General features: G+C 39.0%; 1 protein-coding gene across 2 annotated transcripts in view; it reads left to right on the top strand.

Moving 5' to 3' along the window:
- LOC117325503 (cAMP-dependent protein kinase catalytic subunit alpha) overlaps window positions 1-26,970 on the top strand; it is a 141,195-nt gene that overhangs the window by 52,920 nt on the left and 61,305 nt on the right. Inside the window, exons 1-2 of one of the 2 annotated variants that reach the window (XM_033881767.1) lie at window positions 5,464-5,781; window positions 11,007-11,167. In XM_033881767.1, coding sequence (XP_033737658.1) covers window positions 11,044-11,167 — 124 coding nt within the window. In that variant the 5' untranslated portion in view covers window positions 5,464-5,781; window positions 11,007-11,043. Of the gene's footprint in view, window positions 1-5,463; window positions 5,782-11,006; window positions 11,168-26,970 lie in introns of those variants that run through there. The other variant, XM_033881768.1, reaches the window with a different exon arrangement.

The raw sequence follows: 26,970 nt of genomic DNA, 5'->3' as shown, positions 1-26,970 counted from the left end.
ATTCGGAACAGATACAAGCTCAGACAAAGTGGACTACAATACATTCGGAACAGATACAAGCTCAGACAAAGTGGACTACATTACATTCGGAACAGATACAAGCTCAGACAGACAAAGTGGGCTACAATACATTCGGAACAGATACAAGCTCAGACAGATAGAGTGGGCTACAATACATTCGGAACAGATACAAGCTCGGACAAAGCGGACCACCATATGTTCGTATATTTCCTTTTCTTTATGAAACTTTGCATCTTATTTTGCCATTGCATTAACAAAAACAATTTACACAGATATTGTAGGCGTTATGAAGGCAAATAAGGATTTTCACAAGCATAACCGATTTACTCTCGGAGACAATGGGGTGGTTTGCATAATATACCTGCAAGGTATGCTTCCAAAACATGAACAGTATACACACTGTCACTGATTTGGAGAAAATAAGAGAAATATTGACATTCTACTAACAATAGTATCATGTGCCGTGTATGTGCGTGTATTTCTATATTCGGGTATAAAAAATCAAACAGTAATTTGGACAAACTGACGAAGACGTATATAATACCTTATTTACTGTCGAGTGCAGCTGTAGGGACCATTTCACCACACATTGATAGATATATTACATCCAGCCGCTGTAGTTGGCTGTACTGTGTCCAGCCCAGTATCACATGACTGTGGCCAATATATAACACCTGTAGTGACCAGTGGCTCTGTACACGTGGAATATAGCCTACAGTCAGTACACAGCAGCAGACGACAGCTCCAGGTCAAAATGTACACATATTTGGAATATAATCTGGAATATTGCACCTCAAGATTATAACGACAACAAAAGGGGTTACGATTTTAATCACTGTTCACCTAATTCCGCGGCAGGTAGACTGCACTTTATAGACAGGTGTTGTGTACACAGATCCACACATACCTGTACATTGTTGGGAGTTTACATCAGATAAACAGGTAAGTATACATGTATGCAAGCGAACAAGTGTTCATGTGTTTGTATATAGTTGGTATAATTTGTCTACACGGGAGATCTGACAGTTTGGTGACATATTTACATTTAATTACTCATAAAAAGAAGGACGCGTCTTTTGTGAAATATCAAGGTCTCTCTCAAACGTCACGTGTGTTTTTTTAGACTTGCACACAATTGGACCGTGATCATGTTACTTTATTTTTTCCGTGTGAGCCGATTAGGACACGAACGTTATGGTACGTATTGTCGGGGTTCTATATAATGCAGGCTCTGTATGTTCCTGATGATATATCTGGAGAGCAAACCTTCTGTATCCCACTGGGAATTAGTATGCTGCTCGACTTATAAATCCTCAGTTTCTTTCGTGGCCATATTTATATGTTTGGGAGTTAAAATCCGAAGTCATAACTTTGTCATGTGTATGTTTACGATGGGTCAATATGCTGGTAAACAAATTACTAACACCCCTAGAAATGAAAACCCCTGAATGTATGACAAATTAATCTCGAATCGAACACACCCCAAAGCCCCCAAAAGGTCAGGATTGTGTCGTCTTCTACTGTAACCGCTACTGCCATCATCTTCCTTTGATGATGTCATAAAACAGCGAATTTGTGTTTTAAAAAATGGAAGTAATGAGTACACCCTGTTTTTGTTTGCGTTAGACTCTCCTTTAACATGTGTACCGTACATGTAACCTATTTTCAGCAATATCTCGTTCAACCAGACTCTTGTTGTCTGTGCATGTATCACCAACAGATTAGTTGACCTAAGAAGTTATGAAGCTAGTGAAATCGAACAAGGCTATGTTAAAAACAATCATCGCCGATAAACCAGAAGCAGGAAGCTGAAAATCAATGTTGTTTCCGGCCGGGACATCGCATGTATTTCATTAGCCGGACTGTTTTAATGTCAAGATAATAATTTCACCAAAAATTATTGTTGAAATATTTATGGAATCCAAACGTTTTTTCCCGTTGAACTGTTCAATTTGTCTGGACAACCAGCATATTTATCAATGTCCACGTATACAGAAGAAAAAAAGGATATCTTATGACAAACGATTCAAAATGTAGAGCAACGTCGCTCGATCCATACTTCGCCCTTATTTCCGATTTCTGTCTTATCGAACCTCTTAGAGACAACAACACGAGTACGAGTTTTCATATCGTCCAGTAGTAGAATGATCGGTTTATTGAAGTCCGGATTAAGGTATGCATTAACAGTCCTCTGCCAAATGTGAAAATTGCACTATCGTAAATACACCTATAGTTGAAAATCGTACTATCGCTTATTAAAGCGATTTTCACATGGTACCGATGTTACGTTAACAAACGTCTCCTTAGACACCTAATCTCACCAAATTTAGTTACTTGTGTGTAAATAACCAAATCGTAATTGCACTTTTGGACGATTTTATCATTACGTTACCAGCTCTCAGATTTTACATGCGTGACAAATATTCACACAAACAGCAACCCACTCAACAAAGTGTTGTCAAATTGCCAATTCCGGGTTGAACTTTCGGATATTAATCTTTGTTTTGATAAGATCAAAGTCTGAACAACCGATTTAGTTTTTAACTCGGATGTTAACGTGCAATATAATTCACTGTTCTAGGTGTGTAATGTAACACCGCCATGTTTACCATGGTAACATTCACGTGATTCGGGAACCTTTTGAGGGAACGTGCGAGCTGTATGAATCGTGTGTGTTATCTTTTTAATTCGCCTGCCACGTCCTGCACTCTTATGACTTGCTGACCATCTTCGATCCGTATTGCTGATGCTATCAAGTTGTTCAAATGAACGATCTTGTCTCAATGTCTTTGTAACAATTCTTATCTTTCAGCAAGATATGTGACAATAGTTTCCCTACAGCCACATAATGTGACACGTTCCTCTGACCAAGAATGTCCCTTCGTCCCTTGGTCACTTATTATTGACAGGGGCAGGAACATCGTCTTTCAAAATTCAAGACATTTTTTAAGTTCGATTTTGACCACAAATGAAGTTAATTCTTTCTTTCCGTGGCTCGTTTTACAGTAAACACTCTAACGTTTCGAGTTAAATCAAGCATAACATACATGTATGTCGAGACAAAGTTTTAGTGTTACCACAAGCGAAAGTTGCCTCCCGAAATGCTAACTAGACATTGTTATACATGGGTCACCGGTACACTTAATAAGCACGGCTTTATCCGCACTCTGTCATACAAAATCAAACTTGTCATACTCATCAATATATATATATATATCCACCTACTTTGCAGTGGTCTATTTGTAACTGTTAACATCGCCATTTGTTGTTGTCATGGTGATAATTCGTGGGTCCCTGAATAGTCAACAACACAGCCTCTATGTTTGACCTGTCTGTCCACTATAAATGGTACGATGTTTCGTATCGGTTACGGGAATGTCGCTGACCAATATTCTTAAAAGGAACCATAGATGGAATGAATCCGACTCCTTTTTGGTCAGAATCAAACTTTAGAACAGCATGTCTTGAATTTTGGTAGACACTGTTCCTGCCATTAATGAGTTTTCTAGGGTCAGACACCATGGTGCTACTTTTTTCGTTCGGTGTCAAAGAACGTGTCAAGCCCCTTCGGGTTTAGCTTAATCTCGGTCCGCTTCGAAGGGAGATGTACAGTTTATTCAGTAAGAGGCAATGCGGGGTCGTTTACCATTTTGTAATGTATTTAGGATTCAATATCAACTTAACGATACATGCTTTGTTGGTATGGGCGCCACAGGAACGATACGGTACGGGCACCACAGGAACGATACATGCTTTGTTGGTACGGGCACCACAGGAACGATCCGGTACGGGCACCACAGGAACGATACATGCTTTGTTGGTACGGGCACCACAGGAACGATACGGTACGGGCATCACAGGAACGATACGGTACGGGCACCACAGGAACGATACATGCTTTGTTGGTATGGGCACCACAGGAACGATACGGTACGGGCATCACAGGAACGATACGGTACGGGCACCACAGGAACGATACGGTACGGGCACCACAGGAACGATACATGCTTTGTTGGTACGGGCACCACAGGAACGATACATGCTTTGTTGGTACGGGCGCCACAGGAACGATACGGTACGGGTACCACAGGAACAATACGGTACGGGCACCACAGGAACGACACGGTATGGGCACCAAAGGAACGATACATGCTTTGTTGGTACGGGCGCCACAGGAACGATACGGTATGTTCACCACCGGAACGATACATGCTTTGTTGGTACGGGCGCCACAGGAACGATACATGCTTTGTTGGTACGGGCGCCACAGAAACGACACGGTATGGGCACCACAGGAACGATACGGTACGGGCACCACAGGAACGACACGGTACGGGCACCACAGGAACGATACATGCTTTGTTGGTACGGGCGCCACAGGAACGATACGGTACGGGCACCACAGGAACGATACATGCTTTGTTGGTACGGGCGCCACAGGAACGATACATGCTTTGTTGGTACGGGCGCCACAGGAACGATACATGCTTTGTTGGTACGGGCGCCACAGGAACGATACATGCTTTGTTGTTATGGGCACCACAGTTCAAACTACCCTAGTGAAAGGTGGCGGAGTTTCGATTGGTTGGTTCAAAGGTCATCTGAATATAAGCTGAGAAACGGACCAGTCTGTGCTACCGTGGCTGTGTCCTTGGGCAAAGACACTTTACCCAATGTGCTCTGGATGGCATGTAACGGGCCTCCCGATTGTTGTTCAGTGAGATATTCACCAACTACTACAAGGAGACCCTGCTTCAAAATGAGTCTGGCTGTTCAAGGGGCAAAGACGATACACCCAACAAAAAAGACCCATCAGATTGGAATATCGATATTTGTTACGAATTATTTTCCAATATTTGACATGACAAAATGATTTATAAGTTCTCAAGGGTTTTGCTCTTGATGTGCATAACTTGTATGAGGAGAAATAGCGGTGTTTGGGGAAGAAATCGACAATACAGTTTACTCTGAACTTGTGTTACTCAACAATTATAGTCATTTCGACTGGATAGATAGGCGAGATGAAATCGGAACGATTGTTATTCGGCCATTGACGTTGTTGTTATTGTTGTTGCATGACGTCGTCGACGTTGTCGTCATTGTTGTTTATGCTAATATGACCTCACATGTAAATACATGTACCTATATACCTTAGACTGGTCAGAGCACTGTCCAGTGACAGAGTGGTCAGCCTATAGATGGTCAGCGTGATATGTCCAGTTATAATAGCGTTCTGTTGATCTGTGTATACCTGGTGTGTTTACTCGGCCGCTTAACATCAATAATAAATACACTCTTACACAGGTGAATTGAAACTTGAAGATATCAATTTAAAAGCTTTTACAGACAGTTTAGCGATAATACCACTCGACCACCAGTGGACATTAGGTGGACAGTGGCCATTGTCACGTCATCCAGACACTCTTGATTATATAAGAGGTCAAAGCTTCACCTGTTGTGTATCCTAGCTTAAACTGATAGGATACGCTAGAGGTTATTCTAGTCATAAACACGGGACGTGACATTAGCTTGTATGGCGGACAACTGACAGTAAATATTTACACCGAAACACAAACCGACGGCCAAGTATCCGAGTGCTGATAGACTGGCCAGAGCCAGGTGGCTGTTGGAAATAATTTTCCGTTGTGACAATTTCAGCCTCAGTTCACCTGAAGTCGCCGAACACTGCATCATCTGTTGTCTTGTGTATATTTGTGGACTTTTGGTCGCTACTTGTGTGTGAACACAACATACATTTCGGTAAGTAAAACTGACACAATTTATACAGGTAACACGGCATTCCTCAGTGGGTTTCTCTATATAAAAGAGTAGACAGTGTTGTTCAATGTTGGCTGAAATCAGAAGAATTGAAAGTTTAGCATAATTATCGAAAAATCTGTCAATATTTTGTATGTCTACATATACCTAGATCTAAGTTAAACATATATAAAGTAAACTTATTTTAATTTTAAAATGTAGCTAGTAGTATTTCAATTTGATAGTTCTCCAATAAATTGTGGTTTGTCTATAGAAACAGTGCCCATACAGTCTTGGTGATTGATTCAGATGAATTCGTACTGAATGCCCTTAAGCGTCTCAATGACCAATATGACAAGAATAAGCGCCAGTCACGTGACACGTAGTATCCAGGTTAACAGGACAATTGAAGAAAGTTTTTCCTGTGATGATCAGGCCTAGTGGAAGTAAAACCAGTTTATAAATCATTATTTTTAGATAATGGGATTTTGTCAAATCTTGGTCAGAAACATCATTGGTTAAAGGAGACTCGTTGTGTAAATGTTTAAAGACCCTCTTCTTCTGTACAGACGAAGGAATTTTGATCGAATTCAGCCAAGCAATGTCTATGGTGAAACTTTTTGTTTAAGATAAGGGCCCAATAGGAAATCTAGATGACCCCATTGGAAGCATGAAATTAACAGTCTTTTTGTGTTGATCCTCGTCCAAAAATACATTTGCTTGTTTGCTAGAGACTCTCCGAGAAACAAGAACGTAATCGATCGTTTTACGCTTCCCGGGTTTGAATACGTCACTTGTCACGTCACTGAGTGCGATACCTAGCTCCCATTTAAACATGTCTTTATTGGATGGTCCCTCAGGTTAATTGCCTTGTTACTTATGTATAATCTGCACTTGTAAATCGGATAGAGAGAAAAAAAGTCGGGAAAGAAAAAATTATCAAAGAATGTGTTACATTGTTCACTACCTTTTTTAAAGTATTGACTATTCAGGTTTATAGTAGCGCTACTGTCAATACATTATATATAATTACTTGATTTGCATTTCGGCAGTTTTGATATTTTTCTATACAGGGAGAGAAATGGATCATTATTGTATATCTAAATTATTGTAATGTGATGTTAAAGTGCAATCTAAATTACCTGCCTATCAAATATGTCAGACTGAAATGGATTACCTCATATGCTGTAGAAATATTCCATAAAAAAGTTTTACTTGTAATTGGATATGTGTGATAAAATGGTTTGTAGGAATTCACGTTAAAATGAACGTAAAATTTCAATCTTGATACCGAACATCAATCGTCCAAGTAGAAAGGACTACTAATTGGAAATGTTATTTTCTTTAAAATTTAAATGGAATTGTAGAAACGCGAAGCCCTGACTGAAGTGAGGTTTTCTATTTGTAATTACATTTCTATCAGATTACATACTGCTCCGAGCACTCGGTAAAATAAACATAAACAAGAGAACGTGAAGTAAACAGGTAAACATTTACACACATTAGCTTACACTCTTTTTGGGGAGGGATGGGGCGACATGGACTGTGTATCAGACAGTGTCATTCGGAAAATAGCCACGGCCTATAGCGCGTGACCTGTGGCGTTCATGTGTTACTCAGTAGTTTGCTATTGTTATTGACGAAGCTGTTGATACAAAGATTGTACAGGATTTAAAATCCTTTGATAGCCGGCTCAGAATACTATAATATGTCGTCATGATGAGTCGGTCAAATGGGCGCAGTTTTACTATTGAATCACATTTGTTCACATTAAAGTCAAGGTCCTTATGACGTTTGGCAGTGCGTTTCACAATCTGAATACAAGCATCTTTGAAAACATTCCCGTGACGAAGACTTGCATAAAGAATGATATAAGTTTTTAAATCGCCTTGGAGTGACGAAATCGAGATGTAAGGTTAGTCCTTTCACTGCACACGAACAGACCGATGACAAACTAGCCTCGATTATTCATCGAAATAACACAAATGCCATTTATTTACGTCACGGTTATTGTTGTTAAGTTACGTTCTTTTACTTCAAACTACAAACACAGTTGTCGATACAAAGATGGCGGCGGATTTAGGGACTCGAAGTGAGCTTTCAAATATGTTGGATTACTTTCTTTTTTAAAGGGGACACAGAGTTGATTTTAAGATATCCGAGTGGTGCAGAATACCGATATTTGACCATTAACAAAAGTATGTGATATTTCTACAAAATCGAGTATTAAATCTTACGAAAAATCGTGATCGGAAATTAAAGCGACGTTGGTTGTGAATAATGCTGTAAAACAGGCTCATAATGTTATTTGATATGTTATAAGTTAACATATAGACAAGTTAGCTACTAAATATTAAGTTCAATCAACTCTTGCCTTAAGACATGGTATAAACATAATAACATGACCTAAATTTGAATCTGTCTGTCAATAACACGTAATTAAGGATTGTACCTCATTTTGACTGCGTATACGGTAGTATGCCTGCAGTTGGCAACGAACATTTCCTATGGTAGCGCGTTAGAACTCCATAGGATATGGTCGTTGCCAACTTCGGGCATACTACCGTATACGCAGTCAAAATAGAGTGTTTCTTTTCTTCCAGTTGCGAGTTACAAAGTGCGAGTTGCGAGTTACAAACTGTGAGTTGCAAAGTGCGAGTTGCGAGTTACAAAGTGCGAGTTGCGAGTTACAAACTGCGAGATGCAAAGTGCGAGTTGCGAGTTACAAAGTGCGAGTTGCAAAGTGCGAGTTGCGAGTTACAAAGTGCGAGTTGCGAGTTACAAAGTGCGAGTTGCGAGTTACAAACTGCGAGTTACAAAGTGCGAGTTGCGAGTTACAAACTGCGAGTTACAAAGTGCGAGTTGCAAGTTGCAAAATGCGAGTTGCGAGTTTCTCCTCAAAATGAGGTACAATCCTTTTATTTACATCAACCAAATCGTTTAAATACAGTACGAAGAAAATAAAATTCAATGTGTGTTGCGACGTCGGTAAGTACGTCAGCCGTGGTTGCTAAGCTAATATATAGTTCTCTTGGAAATGCACGCTTCAGCCATCTGTTGTTAGCTAACCTCATGGATAAGTTAAATATGCACTTATTTCCGCAATATTCAGTTTAGTTTTTGACAAAGTACTAAGTTGACGTTAGCTTTTTGTGGAGGGATTATCGGGTAACAGGAGGAAATGCTAAAATTGCGTTGATCATTCCTTTCAAAACGGCGCCGTTTAGTTAACGTTCCGGTAACCTCAAAGGTAGACGACGTCATAAGTATGGTACCGATTCCCGCGCTTATTAATCCGCTGAGCTTTTTTTACTGCGTATATACTAAGCTGAAGAAGGGAGAGATGTTAATATTGATGATTGATAGATCCCAAGGTATCTGTCGGAGAAGCTGACCATTACTTTTACAATGGCGCGGTGCTATTGTTACTATAGTGTACTTTTCCAATTCATACTTTTAACTTGTCCTCAATCATTCGCATGCACCTATGTCTTTCTCTGCGACTCGCCCGCAATGGAGACAAAAAGAAGAAACTCGTTTCCGTATCAAGTAAAATGTAACCACAAACACAGTGTTTCGTCTGCTTTAATACCCAATTTTGTAAATATATCGCATATCTATAGGTAACCTTCGAGTCCCTGAATCCGCCGCCATCTTTAAACTGTCCCAACCTTTTTACCGTACTGTCTACAGCACAGTGACATTCCACGAAACCGATAAGCGTCATCAAGATGCTGGTCAATTACACCTTCAAACCCAAGTGTTCCGTCCTATACAAATATTGAAATGTACATGTATATCGAGGGCTAACTCTATGGATTATGTAGACAGCAGCCCAGTTTTAGAGGACAAAAAAAATGAGAAAAAAAAAGTTTTGAGTTTTTATGTTTAAATATAAACACATTAACAAGTTTGTCGCGTACATGTAGATAGCCAGTATTTGTCTGATGATTGTGGATTCCGATATCTCTATCATGCGGTCCATTAGCTTTAGATCGATATTGACTCGCCTCTTGACCAGAATTTCTGCTGCTATGGCCCACTTCCGGTTCAACCTATCAAATCACCCACTAGTCCCGAAGCCAGCCGAATCGTGACGTTTACCAAGAGATTGATGAAAGCTTTGATCATGCAGTTAGCTGTATTATTTTAGCTTTGGCGGGTTACTCTTCATCAACCGCTGGCATCATTGATTAGGTGCCAGTTGGCTCGTCACATTTGGACACTGCTAATAAATTCGTTTATAGCATTTGTTCCGAATGGCATTTATCTTATATTTTGATTGATTGGTTAAATCGTTATTGGTTTCGTTTTTTATTTGTTTTATTTACTGCTATTTCAATAATTTTGAAATGACTTATAATGGCGGTTGCAACAGTTTCGCTAGTTGGCATCATCATATCCATAAATTAATTCAAAGTGAAGTGACCTGCTGTATTCTACTGAAGAACGCGTGGAGCGACTATAGCTGGAAATCCGTCTGTAGAATTCTCAGTACGATGTGTGCCTTTTTCTTGGGGCTGTATACCACACAGCCAATTATCTTTTATTTGTTTTTACCCCTTTCTGATATTCCTTAAGTTTTAGACAACCTCCGTCCCAACCAAACCCCTCTTGAGTACAAACCGTAACACTTCCATGAGATGATACCTCGAACAAAGCAACTCATGTAGGAGCAGGAAAAGAATATAATGTTGTTTCGCGTTACGTAAAAGTCAGCTACTTGTGGGAACCCTTGTGGGATCTAGAGTGGTTCTCCCAGCGTGTATTACATCTTTTTGTATAAGCTGACCTATTGACACGAGGGGAATGCACGTGCTGCTGTGACGTAATGAACGCGCACGTGACAAACAGCGCGTGAACAAGATAACGAAAAAAGCCCTTCAATATTCTGGTGCTTGGGATGATTTATGATATAAACCGTTGGCCCGATAATCGTACTGGTTTCCTGTCCACAAAGCGACATCGCGTGCGATAGACGTGATTTTGAATTGTATTTTTTGTCTCGCTCTGTACTCGAAGAGATATAAAAAGGTGACCACTGGTAGTAAAAAGCTTGGAATTCGATCAGCCTATATAATGGTTTCACGGCCGAGCTGTAATCTGCGAGATGAGAATATTCGTATGATAGCAACAGAGTGGCTGCGTGTATGTAATTAACTGATAAGTGGAGTTACGCACGAAGGACTACATTTTAACGGAAAACCATTTGTCTTTATTTTCTGCAGGTAGAATCTGAACGTCCGTCCATGGTAGTGGTCAACTATGGCGGAGATAATCCACAAAATATTCGGACAGAAGCATGGGCACCATAGTAAACACCACGATAGTTCCGGGAAGCAGCAGGTGTCGGAAACCGAGGGCTACACCAAACAGCAGCAGGAGTTCTGTAAGTACAGTGTCCGAGTTAGTCATGTAGTTATAAATGAAGCGGCTGTCTATCACCAGGCTGGGCATTAACATGGTGAATTTGCTATGGAGTCGACACGATTGGACAAAACTAATTCCGTTGTTGTGACGATTTATACAGTTATGTACACTGTAACCATTGACTATTTGCTGTTACTTATTTCTAGCATATTTAAGTAATTATTTTTAAAAAAAAACTGAAATAAAAACCATAAATACACACATCACGCCACCTGATATGACGGATTAACTTAAATTATATTTAGGTCGAAGCCAAACAGTAAAAAACTTTGTCCCCTACGTGGTGTTTTCGCCATGCGAGTACCTATATCCGGTGTCATAAAAAACACAGTGGTAATTAAAAAATCCTTTTTTTTTTTTTTTAAATTCATATTTGTTTAAACACTATCTGAAATAAGGTATGGAAACGATGTGCATCTGGCGAGCTATGCCATAAGGGAAGTTTTTATAAACAAATTCTTCAGCTTCAGGAGATGCGAAGGGTTTCACTCAAGGAATTCATGCGTTTTTACGTACATCATAGCTATAATGCACGTCACATACTCTTATCAGTAGTGTGTAATCCTCAAGGAACCGGAAGTGCAATAAGCCTGCAAATGTAACCGGAAGTACAACTTACTTACAGATATGAAAATCCCTGACGCTATTGTGTAATCCCTTTGTGTGTATTCTAAATCTAGCATGGCTATAAACTGTCTGGAAATTCACTTCTAGTTGTTTTTCAATGGCATATTATGATGTACCAATAAATGAATATGGATTCATTAAGCAAAAGTTAGGTTTGATACACAGATTTTATTCTGACTGCAGGAAATTGAAACATTTTCCTCCGCTATCAGCTCAATTGTAAAAGTTAAATAGTACATGTAGTTTGTTAAAATATAGCTAACATGAGTTCTGATAATTTATGCGAGTTTATTACAGATAATTGCACAGTTGCATATAATGAATTGTGAATTGAAAGCGTGTAGTTAAAATACAAATGTTTGAACGTATATAAGAGTATCATGTATATTTTATTTGTATTGATCTTTTCGGTAAGAGTTTGATACCCATTACAATTCTAAGCTGACTTCGACGAGTTCCCTGTGGTTCTTCTAATGGCGGTCAAAGCTATGTTTAAATGCTCTGACTGTTTGTGACGTTACAACCTCCGATGGCAGGCTGTTCCATATATCCACGATTCGGTGGAGTAATGAATATTTCCGGATATTCAGACGCGTTCTTTGTTTATATAATTTCTGTTTGTGTTCTCTAGTGATGTTGTTCTTGTTAGGTGTGTGAAAGTGGACATCCCGGGAACATCTCTGTCTGTCATAGTTGTGTATAGCTCTGTCTCCTCTGGCTGTTCGATATACCAATGTTGTGTATAGCTCTGTCTCCTCTGGCTGTTCGATATACCAATGTTGTGTATAGCTCTGTCTCCTCTGGCTGTTCGATATACCAATGTTGTGTATAGCTCTGTCTCCTCTGGCTGTTCGATATACCAATGTTGTGTATAGCTCTGTCTCCTTTGGCTGTTCGATATACCAATGTTGTGTATAGCTCTGTCTCCTCTGGCTGTTCGATATACCAATGTTGTGTGTAGCTCTGTCTCCTTTGGCTGTTCGATATACCAATGTTGGTAATTCCAATCGTTGAAGTATCTCGGGAGTTCTATATATTAACCATTACAGGTATTAGCTTGGTAGGTCTTTGTACCATCCATGGTTTCAGGTTTTAAAGCATGACTGTTTTGCCTTTTTATACTCCAAACACGACCGGGTATTGACTTCTGGCATGGCTTCGCATTTCTTTCTTTCATTTTTATCATAAGACAATGAAATGTAATTCTCACATTGCATCAGTTCGTTAAACTGTCTTAGTGAAACATATGCTGGGAACGACTGTCGTTCTCAGAAACCGGAATAATTCCTTGGAATAGGGCAATAAAAGAACGAAATAAAAATCGATTTGATGATAATAAGTCAGAATATGATTTCAATTGAAAACGAGCTACTAGTATTTACGCCATTCTGAGTTTTTCTTTAAAACACTTAAACTTCGAAAACCATTGGCTGTGGTTAAGTTTAGTTTAAACAGTATTTTATTTCAAATTATTCTCTGAAGCATTGGGGACCGGAAAGCAATATGCAAGTTAGTATTTCTCTCTTTGTGTAATAGTATAATGTCGATGTTATAAGTATACGCACGTTGTTTTTGTGGACAAACAGGAAAATCCGATAAATAATAACGTTATTCAGATTTCTGTCGTGTGAAGTAAATTTGTTAGGACAGGCCTGATATTGATCAGTACGTTCCAGTAATCTTGACGGTCACTACTGACACTTTCTAACACGATTTGGCTGCTTTAACGGAAATCTCCCGGTCGGTGTCTCTTGTTACTTTGCCATTATTCCTTAAGAAACAATGTTGGAGAATTATTTGGCCATTTCTGTTACGATAAACATATTGTTTTCAATCTAAACACTCTTCCGATAACCTATTCCTGTTGTAAGCAATCTAAACACAGACTTCCTCTAACCTGTCTCTGTTGTTACCAATATAAACACACTTCCGGTAACCTATCTCTGTTGTAACAAATCTGAACACACACTTCCGGTAACCTGTCTCTGTTGTAACAAATCTAAACACACACTTCCGTAACCTGTTTTTGTTGTAACAAATCTGAACACACACTTCCGGTAACCTGTCTCTGTTGTAACAAATCTAAACACACACTTCCGTAACCTGTCTTTGTTGTAACAAATCTGAACACACACTTCCGGTAACCTGTCTCTGTTGTAACAAATCTGAACACACACTTCCAGTAACCTGTCTCTGTTGTAACAAATCTGAACACATACTTCCGGTAACCTGTCTCTGTTGTAGCAAATATAAACACACACTTCCGGTAACCTGTCCCAGTTGTAGCCAATATAAACACACTTCCGTTAATCTGTCTCTGTTGTATCCTATCTTAACACCATTCAGGTAGCTTGTCCCCGTGGTAACCAAACCAAAAGGCGTCACTATCTAGTGCATGTGTTCACAGGGACTTGGCACGAATTTCCAGTGTACGATCTACACATTGTTATTATAGTTTTGTAATTTGTGTCAAGTCATTGTGCATGTGCTTGTGGGCCTGTTCTCAAATAGAGGATATCTAACAGTGTCATCCGTGTGGTTTATATTGATATGTTTCACGAGTGTAACAGTGAACTATACATGTCCCTGTCATTAGTTATCAGAGTTAACAGTTAACTATACACCTGTCAATAGTTATCAGAGTTAACAGTTAACTATATACCTGTCGTTAGTTATCAGAGTTAACAGTTAACTATATACCTGTCGTTAGTTATCAGAATTAACAGTTAACTATACACCTGTCATTAGTTATCAGAGTTAACAGTTAACTATACACCTGTCAATAGTTATCAGAGTTAGCAGTTAACTATATAAATGTCATTAGTTATCAGAGTTAACAGTTAACTATATACCTGTCATTAGTTATCAGAGTTAACAGTTAACTATACACCTGTCATTAGTTATCAGAGTTAACAGTTAACTATACACCTGTCAATAGTTATCAGAGTTAGCAGTTAACTGTATACCTGTCATTAGTTATCAGAATTAACAGTTAACTATACACCTGTCATTAGTTATCAGAGTTAACAGTTAACTATACACCTGTCATTAGTTATCAGAGTTAACAGTTAACTATACACCTGTCATTAGTTATCAGAATTAACAGTAAACTATACACCTGTCACACCTTGATGACGTGCGAACTTAACACTTGCATTTCCCGGTGGTGTTTCATTAAACCATTAAATCATTCCAAAACACATGTCTTAGTCGTGAACAGACCCACAACAGTTACGTCGAGTGCAATGTTGACTCGAAAAGAACATATGTGTTGGGCCTACTGTTGATCTAATGCATTTTGAACATCTCGTTATCATATTTAACTAAATTCTAATTTAAATACAGCGGGTTCAACCAGCTATTAGAACAAGGAAGATCCTGTCAGACATGTGTCCTGTATATATATATTTCCAATGAGGATTATGATTCAAATTTATGTACATTTAGATAAAAATTTCAATATTGCGCAACGCATATATATACTATTGTTCCGGGTTTGATGTCTAAATCCTTTTTAACGGAGACGGAGGAAGGGGCATAACTCCTAGATACCTACTTGAGTAGGCCTCGTTGGTTAACATGTAACTGTTTTCATGCTTGGTGCTATATCAGCTCAGACCTAGGTTTCATCAAAGTTAATAGGCTAAATTTCAAAAGTTCTGTTTTCCAATGATTTCTCGTGATATTAAATGATATAGCTCCTGGTTAAATATTACAAATACCACCAGGGGGAATAACTCTTGCTTTCTTATAACATAGTTTGTTTGCAGTTGTTTACGTTATATTAACATTTTATCCAAAGTGAATACAAATACAATCACATACTATATAAACAGTACTGGTTACTGTATTTTCTAGTACTAGTTATATAGTATGTGATTGTATTTGTATTATCTGTGTCTTGATAAAGGGACGGATTGTCTCGAAAATTTGATATTTTTCATGTCCACACTGTTAGAATTACTTCTTTCCAAATATATAGACTTTGCAAAAAGTACAGTGGTTGTCTCCCTTAGACTGTTGCTGTTGTTATTTGATCATGACAGTACGTAAGCTATACTCAACTAAGAAGAATGTCATTTTACCACATGTTAATGTATACTTCTAAAAAAAACTTTGATATATATTATATACACACTGGGATCGGTCCAAATACCCAGATCATAACAAATTATCGGGCCCTTATGCCTCCTACTAGTTCAATCATACCACACAATAAGCATTTGAGGCACTGAAGCCTTATACAATGTTAAGGAATTAAGTGAGATAGCTCTATCACAACCAAAGCTACAATATATGCAATAGCATATACACTTTATATATATCATATAGGCGTATTTATCCGGTAATAAATGTGCCTGATAAAACCTCCACCCTAGCTATTCAAGTCCACTTTAAGGAGACCCATAGGACTAGTTTATATCGCTCATCTGGATACGTTAGTGGTCATGGTAATTGTTATTTACGTAATAAACGTAATAAATATGATATTTCAATTTCTTGCTCGCCAATTAAAAAAAAAACACCTTATGATATCCCCGACTTACATCCATTTTTTGGCCCGCCTCTCTGCCCCTAGGGGTGGGGAGATCTTCCTCCTGTATAACAGTGACTCCAAATAACCCGATAAATTCTTCAGACTAAATCTGATCGACAAATAACTATCTTACAGACTTATTTCCCCTGTTGGGAACCCCGCCTATTTCTCCAGATGAGCTAGATTCCATTATGTAATGTTGATATCCCGTCATCTAATATTGCTCCAGACCATCCTAACAGTTTACTCCTCTTTCTACTACTGGTCCACCGTTAGTACAAAATTAGTTTCCCTTCGCCAAAGGAGGCTTCGTACAAAATAGTCTCATTTGAACAAAAAAAGGGGAAAAAGAAAGTTTTTAATCTGTTATAGATTCCCTTTTGTGCCCGCCTTCAATACCCTGGGGTTTTTACTATTTAAACAAAGCTGATTCCCATTCGTCAACATCATGCGTCCGACAAAATCGGGTCTTAATCCACCGAGCCGTTCAATCGAAGGGCGACGGACGCTGCTCCAGTGACGTAAGTTTCTCAGAAGAACTTATATTTCTGCGTTGAAAAGAATCTTCAAGTTAGTAAATCTGAAACTTAAACAAAAGCACTAACGATTTAGTGACACTGAGAGGAAGCTACGTCATGTTGAAACCGGCCATTCCATGGAAGTGTAAACACATTATATACATACAATGTACTTTCTATTTACAACCAGACTGATAGAGTTTTTCTATTAAGAAATTGCTTGAAATTCGAGAAGGGGATCTTTATAAGAAACGATTTAGTCTCGTATCTTTTCTTCCTAAACTGCCTCTAAAGCTTTCGTACTTGGTGTATTAATAGTATACAATAGCGAGTCGACGTAGCGTTTGTAATCCCCTAAATCTTTCTCTGTGCTGTAGATTTTCTCAAAGCTATATATACATATATAGTAAATCACGTTTAATGCTGTTATGCAATGATTTGACAATTACACACATGGAAAAATAATCCTTTCAACATTCTTCCTTTCAAACATAAGTCTATGTTAAATAGCTACAGATGTGCCGGATAAATCGTCTCTAAAACTAGTTGGGATGAATGGCTAAGTTAAACCTGTGTAGATTTAACTTGCAGATAAATCCTATACGTGAAAGTAAGAATTGATAGGATGTGTTGTGGTCGATCTTTGAGAGATTTTATTTTATAGATCTTCTCATTCATGCCGTCTTTGTCCGAATTCGGTTACGTCCAGTTTGTATAAACCCCCGCTCAATATGTATGGTTACATTTGAAAACCTTTATTAATTATTGATTGAAGACATTACAAGTCGAGGTGAAAGCTGACGTCACCTTAATGTTTGTTTACGATAGTCTTATATTATACGTACGAAGAGGGTAGATTGCCGAGTCAAAATAACGCTGATCATTTGTAGCTGATATAACATATGTGCAGTCTCCAAAATTAAATAGCTTTATCCTCTGACAAATAATACATTATAAATACCATGTAGATAATTTGCTGTCCAACAAGCTTACCTTATCAAATCCATCGATGTACTTTTTAATATTAAATAAATCGATATTTAGTATGATAAACATTTCTTGTGTTCATGTGTAGTTTAAGAAGTCAATTGTTCTCAGCATGACCAAACAGTTTGTTATTTTAAATGTCGACCAGACATATCGTCTATACCTGGGGCTATGGTTTACGTCCTTAGACCCTTCTATAACGTCTATTGGTAACCGTCTATACCTGGGGCTATGGTTTACGTCCTTAGACCCTTCTATAACGTCTATTGGTAACCGTCTATACCTGTGGCTATAGTTTACGTCCTTAGACCCTTCTATAACGTCTATTGGTAACCGTCTATACCTGTGGCTATAGTTTACGTCCTTAGACCCTTCTATAACGTCTATTGGTAACCGTCTATACCTGTGGCAATGGTTTACGTCCTTAGACCCTTCTATAACGTCTATTGATAACCGTCTATACATGTGGCTATGGTTTACGTCCTTAGACCCTTCTGTAACGTCTATTGGTAACCGTCTATACCTGTGGCTATGGTTTACGTCCTTAGACCCTTCTATAACGTCTATTGGTAACCGTCTATACCTGTGGCTATAGTTTATGTCATTAGACCCTTCTATAACGTCTATTGGTAACCGTCTATATCTGTGGCTATGGTTTATGTCATTAGACCCTTCTATATGCTATTGGTAGCTGTCTATACCTGGGGCTATGGTTTGTGTCCTTAGACCCTCCTATAACGTCTATTGGTAACCTACCTGTGGCTATGGTTTACGTCCTTAGACCCTTCTATAACGTCTATTGATAACCGTCTATACCTGTGGCTATGGTTTACGTCCTTAGACCCTTCTATAACGTCTATCGGTAACCGTCTATACCTGTAGCTATGGTTTACGTCATAAAACCCTTCTATAACGTCTATTGGTAACCGTCTATATCTATGACTATGGTTTATGTCATCAGACCCTACTATAACGCCTATTGGTAACTGTCTATACCTGTGGCTATGGTTTACGTCCTTACACCCTTCTATAACGTCTATTGGTAACCGTCTATACCTGGGGCTATGGTTTACGTCCTTAGACCCTTCTATAACGTCTATTGGTAACTGTCTATACCTGTGGCTATGGTTTACGTCCTTACACCCTTCTATAACGTCTATTGGTAACCGTCTATATCTATGACTATGGTTTATGTCATCAGACCCTACTATAACGCCTATTGGTAACTGTCTATACCTGTGGCTATGGTTTACGTCCTTACACCCTTCTATAACGTCTATTGGTAACCGTCTATACCTGGGGCTGTGGTTTTACGTCCTTAGACCTTCTATAACGTCTATCGGTAACCGTCTATACCTGTGGCTATGGTTTACGTCCTTAGACCCTTCTATAACGTCTATTGGTAACCGTATATACCTGGGGCTATGGTTTACGTCCTTAGACCCTTCTATAACGTCTATTGGTAACCGTCTATACCAGGGACTATGTTTTATGTCATTAGACCCTTCTATAACGTCTATCGGTAACCGTCTATATCTGGGGCTATGGTTTACGTCCTTAGACCCTTCTATAACGTCTATTGGTAACCGTCTATACCTGTGGCTATAGTTTATGTCATTAGACCCTTCTATAACGTCTATTGGTAACCGTCTATATCTGTGGCTATGGTTTATGTCATTAGACCCTTCTATAACGTCTATTGGTAGCTGTCTATACCTGGGGCTATGGTTTGTGTCCTTAGACCCTCCTATAACGTCTATTGGTAACCTACCTGTGGCTATGGTTTACGTCCTTAGACCCTTCTATAACGTCTATTGGTAACCGTCTATACCTGGGGCTATGGTTTACGTCCTTAGACCCTTCTATAACGTCTATTGGTAACCGTCTATATCTGGGGCTATGGTTTACGTCCTTAGACCCTTCTATAACGTCTATTGGTAACCGTCTATATCTGGGGCAATGGTTTACGTCCTTAGACCCTTCTATAACGTCTATTGGTAACCGTCTATACCTGTGGCTATAGTTTACGTCCTTAGACCCTTCTATAACGTCTATTGGTAACCGTCTATACCTGTGGCTATGGTTTACGTCATTAGACCCTTCTATAACGTCTATTGGTAACCGTCTATACCTGTGGCTATGGCTTACGTCCTTAGACCCTTCTATAACGTCTATTGGTAACCGTCTATACATGTGGCTATGGTGTACGTCCTTAGACCCTTCTATAACGTCTATTGGTAACCGTCTATACCTGTGGCTATAGTTTACGTCCTTAGACCCTTCTATAACGTCTATTGGTAACCGTCTATACATGTGGCTATGGTGTACGTCCTTAGACCCTTCTATAACGTCTATTGGTAACTGTCTATACCTGGGGCTATGGTTTACGTCCTTAGACCCTTCTATAACGTCTATCGGTAACCGTCTATACCTGTGGCTATGGTTTACGTCCTTAGACCCTTCTATAACGTCTATTGGTAACCGTCTATACCTGGGGCTATGGTTTACGTCCTTAGACCCTTCTATAACGTCTATTGGTAACCGTCTATACCTGTGGCTATGGTTTACGTCATTAGACCCTTCTATAACGTCTATTGGTAACCGTCTATACCTGTGGCTATGGTTTACGTCCTTAGACCCTTCTATAACGTCTATCGGTAACCGTCTATACCTGTGACTATGGTTTATGCCATCAGACCCTACTATAACGTCTATTGGTAACCGTCTATACCTGTGGCTATGGTTTACGTCCTTAGACCCTTCTATAACGTCTATTGGTAACCGTCTATACCTGTGGCTATGGTTTACGTCCTTAGACCCTTCTATAACGTCTATTGGTAACCGTCTATACCTGTGGCTATGGTTTACGTCCTTAGACCCTTCTATAACGTCTATTGGTAACCGTCTATACCTGTGGCTATGGTTTACGTCCTTAGACCCTTCTATAACGTCTATTGGTAACCGTCTATACCTGGGGCTATGGTTTACGTCCTTAGACCCTTCTATAACGTCTATTGGTAACCGTCTATACCTGTGGCTATGGCTTACGTCCTTAGACCCTTCTATAACGTCTATTGGTAACCGTCTATACCTGTGGCTATGGTTTACGTCCTTAGACCCTTCTATAACGTCTATCGGTAACCGTCTATACCTGTGGCTATGGTTTACGTCCTTAGACCCTTCTATAACGTCTATTGGTAACCGTCTATACCTGTGGCTATGGTTTACGTCCTTAGACCCTTCTGTAACGTCTATCGGTAACCGTCTATACCTGTGGCTATGGTTTACGTCCTTAGGCCCTTCTATAACATGAAGTAGTGTATAATTGATTATCAACTCACAATTTGAGAGAAAGGCCAAGAGAGAATTCTGATTAGTTTTCCAGATAGTTTCCCAAGATAGATTGGAGCGTCGAGAACAAACACAGGGGCTTCACAATCAAGTTAATTTCATACACATGCATGTACATGTAGTTCGTAAAGTGTTAACACCATTGTAAGTTACTCACTTCCAGATATTAATTTTGATAAAAAAAAACTCAAATGGCACCTGTAAACTGTATTCAAGGATTGTATTTCTTCTGATGTAGACCTTTGGATCACATTCAACCTTTAGGAGTACATTGCTGTCACCAACCTCTAAAATATCTTAATGTCTCATGTAAATGGCTGAAAAGTACCAACATTCTGTATCTTTACTCGCGTGTCCCTGTGGCGAGAGTTCGGTCTGTATTGATACAGCTGTTGGAGTGATCTGACGTCACATATTCAATCTTAGGAACTCATAATACTGTTTATTGTAGCCTATCCAGCTGATTGGGCTTTACCTATGTCTAATGTACAGTGTAGGACGAACAATGTAGAACAATGTAGGACGAACAATGTTGGACGACTGCGAGTTTACATTGCTTTCACCAATAACGAGATTGTGGTGAACTCATATGAAAAAAAAAGAAAACTTTCATGAGAAATATGAAATGAAAACTCGGGGTAGTATCTTTATTGACCATGCGAGAAAAAGAATGAAACTTTCGCTAATACTCCAAAAACACGCATTACACACTGCGAGGCAACTTCCTTGAATCCCACATCTCTCGTTTTGATGAATGCTTCTTAATGATTGATGGTTTCGCAATTTCAATTTTAAAATGTGCTTAGATATTTCATGATGTAAACGCAAACCTGTCGCGACGCAATTTGAGTCGTGCGAACTTGTGTAAGTCGATCTACCGAGATTTAAAAAGAATCTCTACAAATTAAATATGTTTTGCTTATATGGTAAATTATCATATAAATAGATGATTTTGTTTGGGAATAGTCTTTCACTTGTAGATTTTTTAATTGAGCTCAAATAAATACATGGATCAAGTATGTTTGTTTAATGATTGAATACTCTATTGAGAATCGCATCCAGCGTTTCGTTGGTAATGTCAGTTAATTAACATTTCTAGTCGATGTGAATGTCATCTTTTTTTTATAAATGGACCATTCAGTCATTTTGTTGAACTTCGCTTTTTCAAACGTCACAAAAGAAGTTTTTCATTTTCAAGATATCTATATTTTTCATCCAAAGCTTTCCGAAATGTAGCCATACTAGTGCAAAGAAAAATGCAACGATTAGATTAACAGGATTCGAACTCATGATCTCCATATTGATAAATATGATTACATTCCCCTTGAACACGGTCGAATGGCCGTAGATAAGCACAGCGGGCTGGTGTTTGGGAGAGAGGGGCTGTTTCGATATTTGCACCACAGACAAGACAAACTACATCAGAATGAGCAGATTCTCGCTGGTAGTGTAGATGGTAATTATGATCCATGAGTATGATGACTTCGCCAGACTCCCTTCCTCGGTAACATCCGTCGTCATGGAGACAGATTTGGAATCACAATAAACGCATGCAAAATATACACTTACAGGTATTTTTGCTTGGCATCGAGAACATCACCTTGTGTTGTACATTTCGGTAAATATGATGTAAGCGACCTTGCCTGCCAAATAAAAAAAATTATATAAGTCTATTAATAGATTGTTTCCATTACTTAACGTCAGCTGGTTGTAAATGTTTTTGGTTTGCAGTAAACATATTCTTCATTACAACATAATTACAGGACGGCTTTTGATTGATGTTCCCTCTGTCCACAAATCAAAAACAATTACAACGTGAAGCTGGTACCACGAATCGTTTACTCTTACTTCATCACTCGTACCGCGCGCCCTCTATTGCCGCGGCTCCAACACAAAGTGTTACATCCGGTTTCCGTAAATTCAGTGATGAATTGGAAAAAATGGGGACCCCGCGAATAATTAGGGGGGGGGGGGGGGGGGGGGGGGGGGGGGGGTCCCGTCCGCCCCAAATCAATATTAACCCTTAACCCATCGACAGATTTAGTTAATGTTTACACCATTACACCATAGTATTTTATTATAACATTCATATTCTATATTTATAGTCTCAATGTCATGAATAGCATGCTGAGATTTATGACATTGACGTACTTTCAAGATAACTAAGTTCAAGTATGTGTAAAAAAAATAAAACAGTTTTTAGCCCACCATCATCAGATGGTGGGCTATTCAAATCGCCCTGCGTCCGTGGTCCGTCGTCCGTCCGTCCCTCCGTCCGTCCGTCCGTCCGTCCGTCCCTCCGTCCGTCCGTCCGTCCGTCCCTCCGCCCGTCCGTCCGTCCGTCCGTCCGTAAACAATTCTTGTTATCGCTAATCCTCAGAGAGTACTGAAGGGATCTTTCCCAAATTTCATATGTGGGTTCCCCTTGGTGCCTAGTTATGCATATTGCATTTTGAGACCAATCGGAAAACAACATGGCCGACAGGCAGCCATCTTGGATTTTGACAATTGAAGTTTGTTATCGCTATTTCTGAGAAAGTACTGAAGGGATCTTTCTCAAATTTCATATGTAGGCTTCCCTTGGTGCCTAGTTATGCATATTGCATTTTGAGACCAATCGGAAAACAACATGGCCGACAGGCAGCCATCTTGGATTTTGATAATTGAAGTTTGTTATCGCTATTTCTGAGAAAGTACTGAAGGGATCTTTCTCAAATTTCATATGTAGGCTTCCCTTGATGCCTAGTTATGCATATTGCATTTTGAGACCAATCGGAAAACAACATGGCCGACAGGCAGCCATCTTGGATTTTGATAATTGAAGTTTGTTATCGCTATTTCTGAGAAAGTACTGAAGGGATCTTTCTCAAATTTCATATGTAGACTCCCCTTGGTGCATAGTTATGCATATTGCATTTTGAGACCAATCGGAAAACAACATGGCCGACAGGCAGCCATCTTGGATTTTGATAATTGAAGTTTGTTATCGCTATTTCTGAGAAAGTACTGAAGGGATCTTTCTTAAATTTCATATGTAGGTTCCCCTTGGTGCCTAGTTATGCATATTGCATTTTGAGACCAATCGGAAAACAACATGGCCGACAGGCAGCCATCTTGGATTTTGACAATTGAAGTTTGTTATCGCTATTTCTGAGAAAGTACTGAAGGGATCTTTCTCAAATTTCATATGTAGGCTTCCCTTGGTGCCTAGTTATGCATATTGCATTTTGAGACCAATCGGAAAACAACATGGCCGACAGGCAGCCATCTTGGATTTTGATAATTGAAGTTTGTTATCGCTATTTCTGAGAAAGTACTGAAGGGATCTTTCACAAATTTCATATGTAGACTCCCCTTGGTGCCTAGTTATGCATATTGCATTTTGAGACCAATCGGAAAACAACATGGCCGACAGGCAGCCATCTTGGATTTTGACAATTGAAGTTTGTTATCGCTATTTCTGAGAAAGTACTGAAGGGATCTTTCTCAAATTTCATATGTAAATTCCCCTTGGTGCCTAGTTATGCATATTGCATTTTGAGACCAATCGGAAAACAACATGGCCGACAGGCAGCCATCTTGGATTTTGACAATTGAAGTTTGTTATCGCTATTTCTCAGAAACTTATGAAGGGATCTTTCTGAAATTTCATATAAAGGTTCCTCTTGGTGCTTAGTTATGCATATTGCGTTTTGAGACCAATTGGAAAACAACATGGCCGACAGGCAGCCATCTTGGATTTTGACAATTGAAGTTTGTTATCGCTATTTCTCAGATACTTATGAAGGGATCTTTCTGAAATTTCATATGTAGGTTTCCCTCGGTGCCTAGTTATGCATATTGCATTTTGAGACTAATCTGAAAACAACATGGCCGACAGGCAGCCATCTTGGATTTTGACAATTGAAGTTTGTTATCACTATTTCTCAAAAAGTACTGAAGGGATCTTTCTGAAATTTCATATGTAGGTTCCCCTCTGTGCCTAGTTATGTATATTGCATTTTGAGACTAATCTGAAAACAACATGGCCGACAGGCAGCCATCTTGGATTTTGACAATTGAAGTTTGTTATCACTATTTCTCAGAAAGTACTGAAGGGATCTTTCTGAAATTTCATATGTAGGTTCCCCTCTGTGCCTAGTTATGTATATTGCATTTTGAGACTATTCGGAAAACAACATGGCCGACAGGCAGTCATCTTGGATTTTGACAATTGAAGTTTGTTATCGCAATTTCTCAGAAAGTACTGAAGGGATCTTTCTCAAATTTCATATGTAGGTTTCCCTCAGTGCGTAGTTATGCATATTGCATTTTGAGACCAATCGAAAAACAACATGGGCGACAGGCAGCCATCTTGGATTTTGACAATTGAAGATTGTTATCGCTATTTATCAGAAATTGCTGAAAGGATCTTTCTGAATTTCATTTGTAAGTTGCCCTCTGTGTCTAGTTATACATATTGGATTTTGAGACCAGTCAGAAAACAACCTGGCTGACAGGCAGCCATCTTGTATTTTGAAAATTGAAGTTTGTTATCGCTATTGTACAGAAGGTACTGAAGGGATCTTTCTCAAATTTCATATGTAGGTTCCCCTTGGTCCCTGGTATTGCATTTTGGGACCAATCGGAAAACAACATGGCCGACAGACAGCCATTATCGCTAAATCTTAAATTTTATATATAGGTTCCCCTTGTTTGAAAAGTACTAGATCTAGAGGGCTGTTTCTGAATTTACACAGATTAGTAAGACTTAGAAGAAGGGAAAAGTAGAGAAAAGATCAATCTGACATGGAACCTATAAAGATCATTCAATGGTGGGCGCCAAGATCCCTCTGGGATCTCTTGTTCATTAAATTAAATTGAACTTCTCATTAACCGAGAAGTCCATGTAAAGCTATTGGGCCAGTAACATGCGGGGATGACGTGGTACCAATTTTGTTGAAATTGATGACCTTGACCTCCTCTCAAGGACACGGGAGTCACAGATGTTAAAATCCTTCAACGACTTTTTATTAACCAATAAGCCCTTGGTCATATTAGGCTTGTATCATACTGAGATGAATGATCTTGACATCCCTTCAAGGTCACAGGATCAAATACGGAAGCGTTTGTTTTTTTGTTTTTTGTTTCCTTCTGAATAAGCAAGTGAGCTAGAGTCATGATAAAAGACCAGTGATATTCTGGAATGAAATGAATTTAGATTTCTCTGATATTTGATTAAGTGGTAGTCAGTTCTAGATTAAATTTAAAGTTCCATTTGAAGCAGCTGAGCGATACAGGCCAATTCGGCATCGTGTCTAAATGTGATGTAATAAAACGTCTGTATGATGACAGAAACATTATATCGTTAATGGATTTTGGCGAGTTTTAATAAGGAGATATTATGTATTAACATTTATTTATATTGTAAATCTAATAATCCTTTATAAGATAAAACAATATACCTCTTCGTTAAAAGTACGCGTGATGAAATGTTTAGAATGGTTGAGATCATTGAGAACAGCTGACGGATGTTCTGTGTTGATCTGGGGGAGGCGTTTCTTACCTAAACTCTTCCCAGTGAAGATTCCATTAATATTAATCCTTGGATGTTGAATGCAGGAATCGTTATCGACTTCACATTTTCATAAAAGCATTTAAGTAGAAAATAGATGTTTATAAACATATGTAGATTCGCAGGTAGTCAGCTTTACATTAGTACGGGATGTATTGTATTATTGAATACACTTAACCTAACACTAT

The sequence above is a fragment of the Pecten maximus genome, chromosome 4 (genome assembly GCF_902652985.1).
Source record: "Pecten maximus chromosome 4, xPecMax1.1, whole genome shotgun sequence".
Classification (NCBI taxonomy): Eukaryota; Metazoa; Mollusca; class Bivalvia; order Pectinida; family Pectinidae; genus Pecten; species Pecten maximus.
This window is presented reverse-complemented; position numbering and strand designations above follow the sequence as displayed.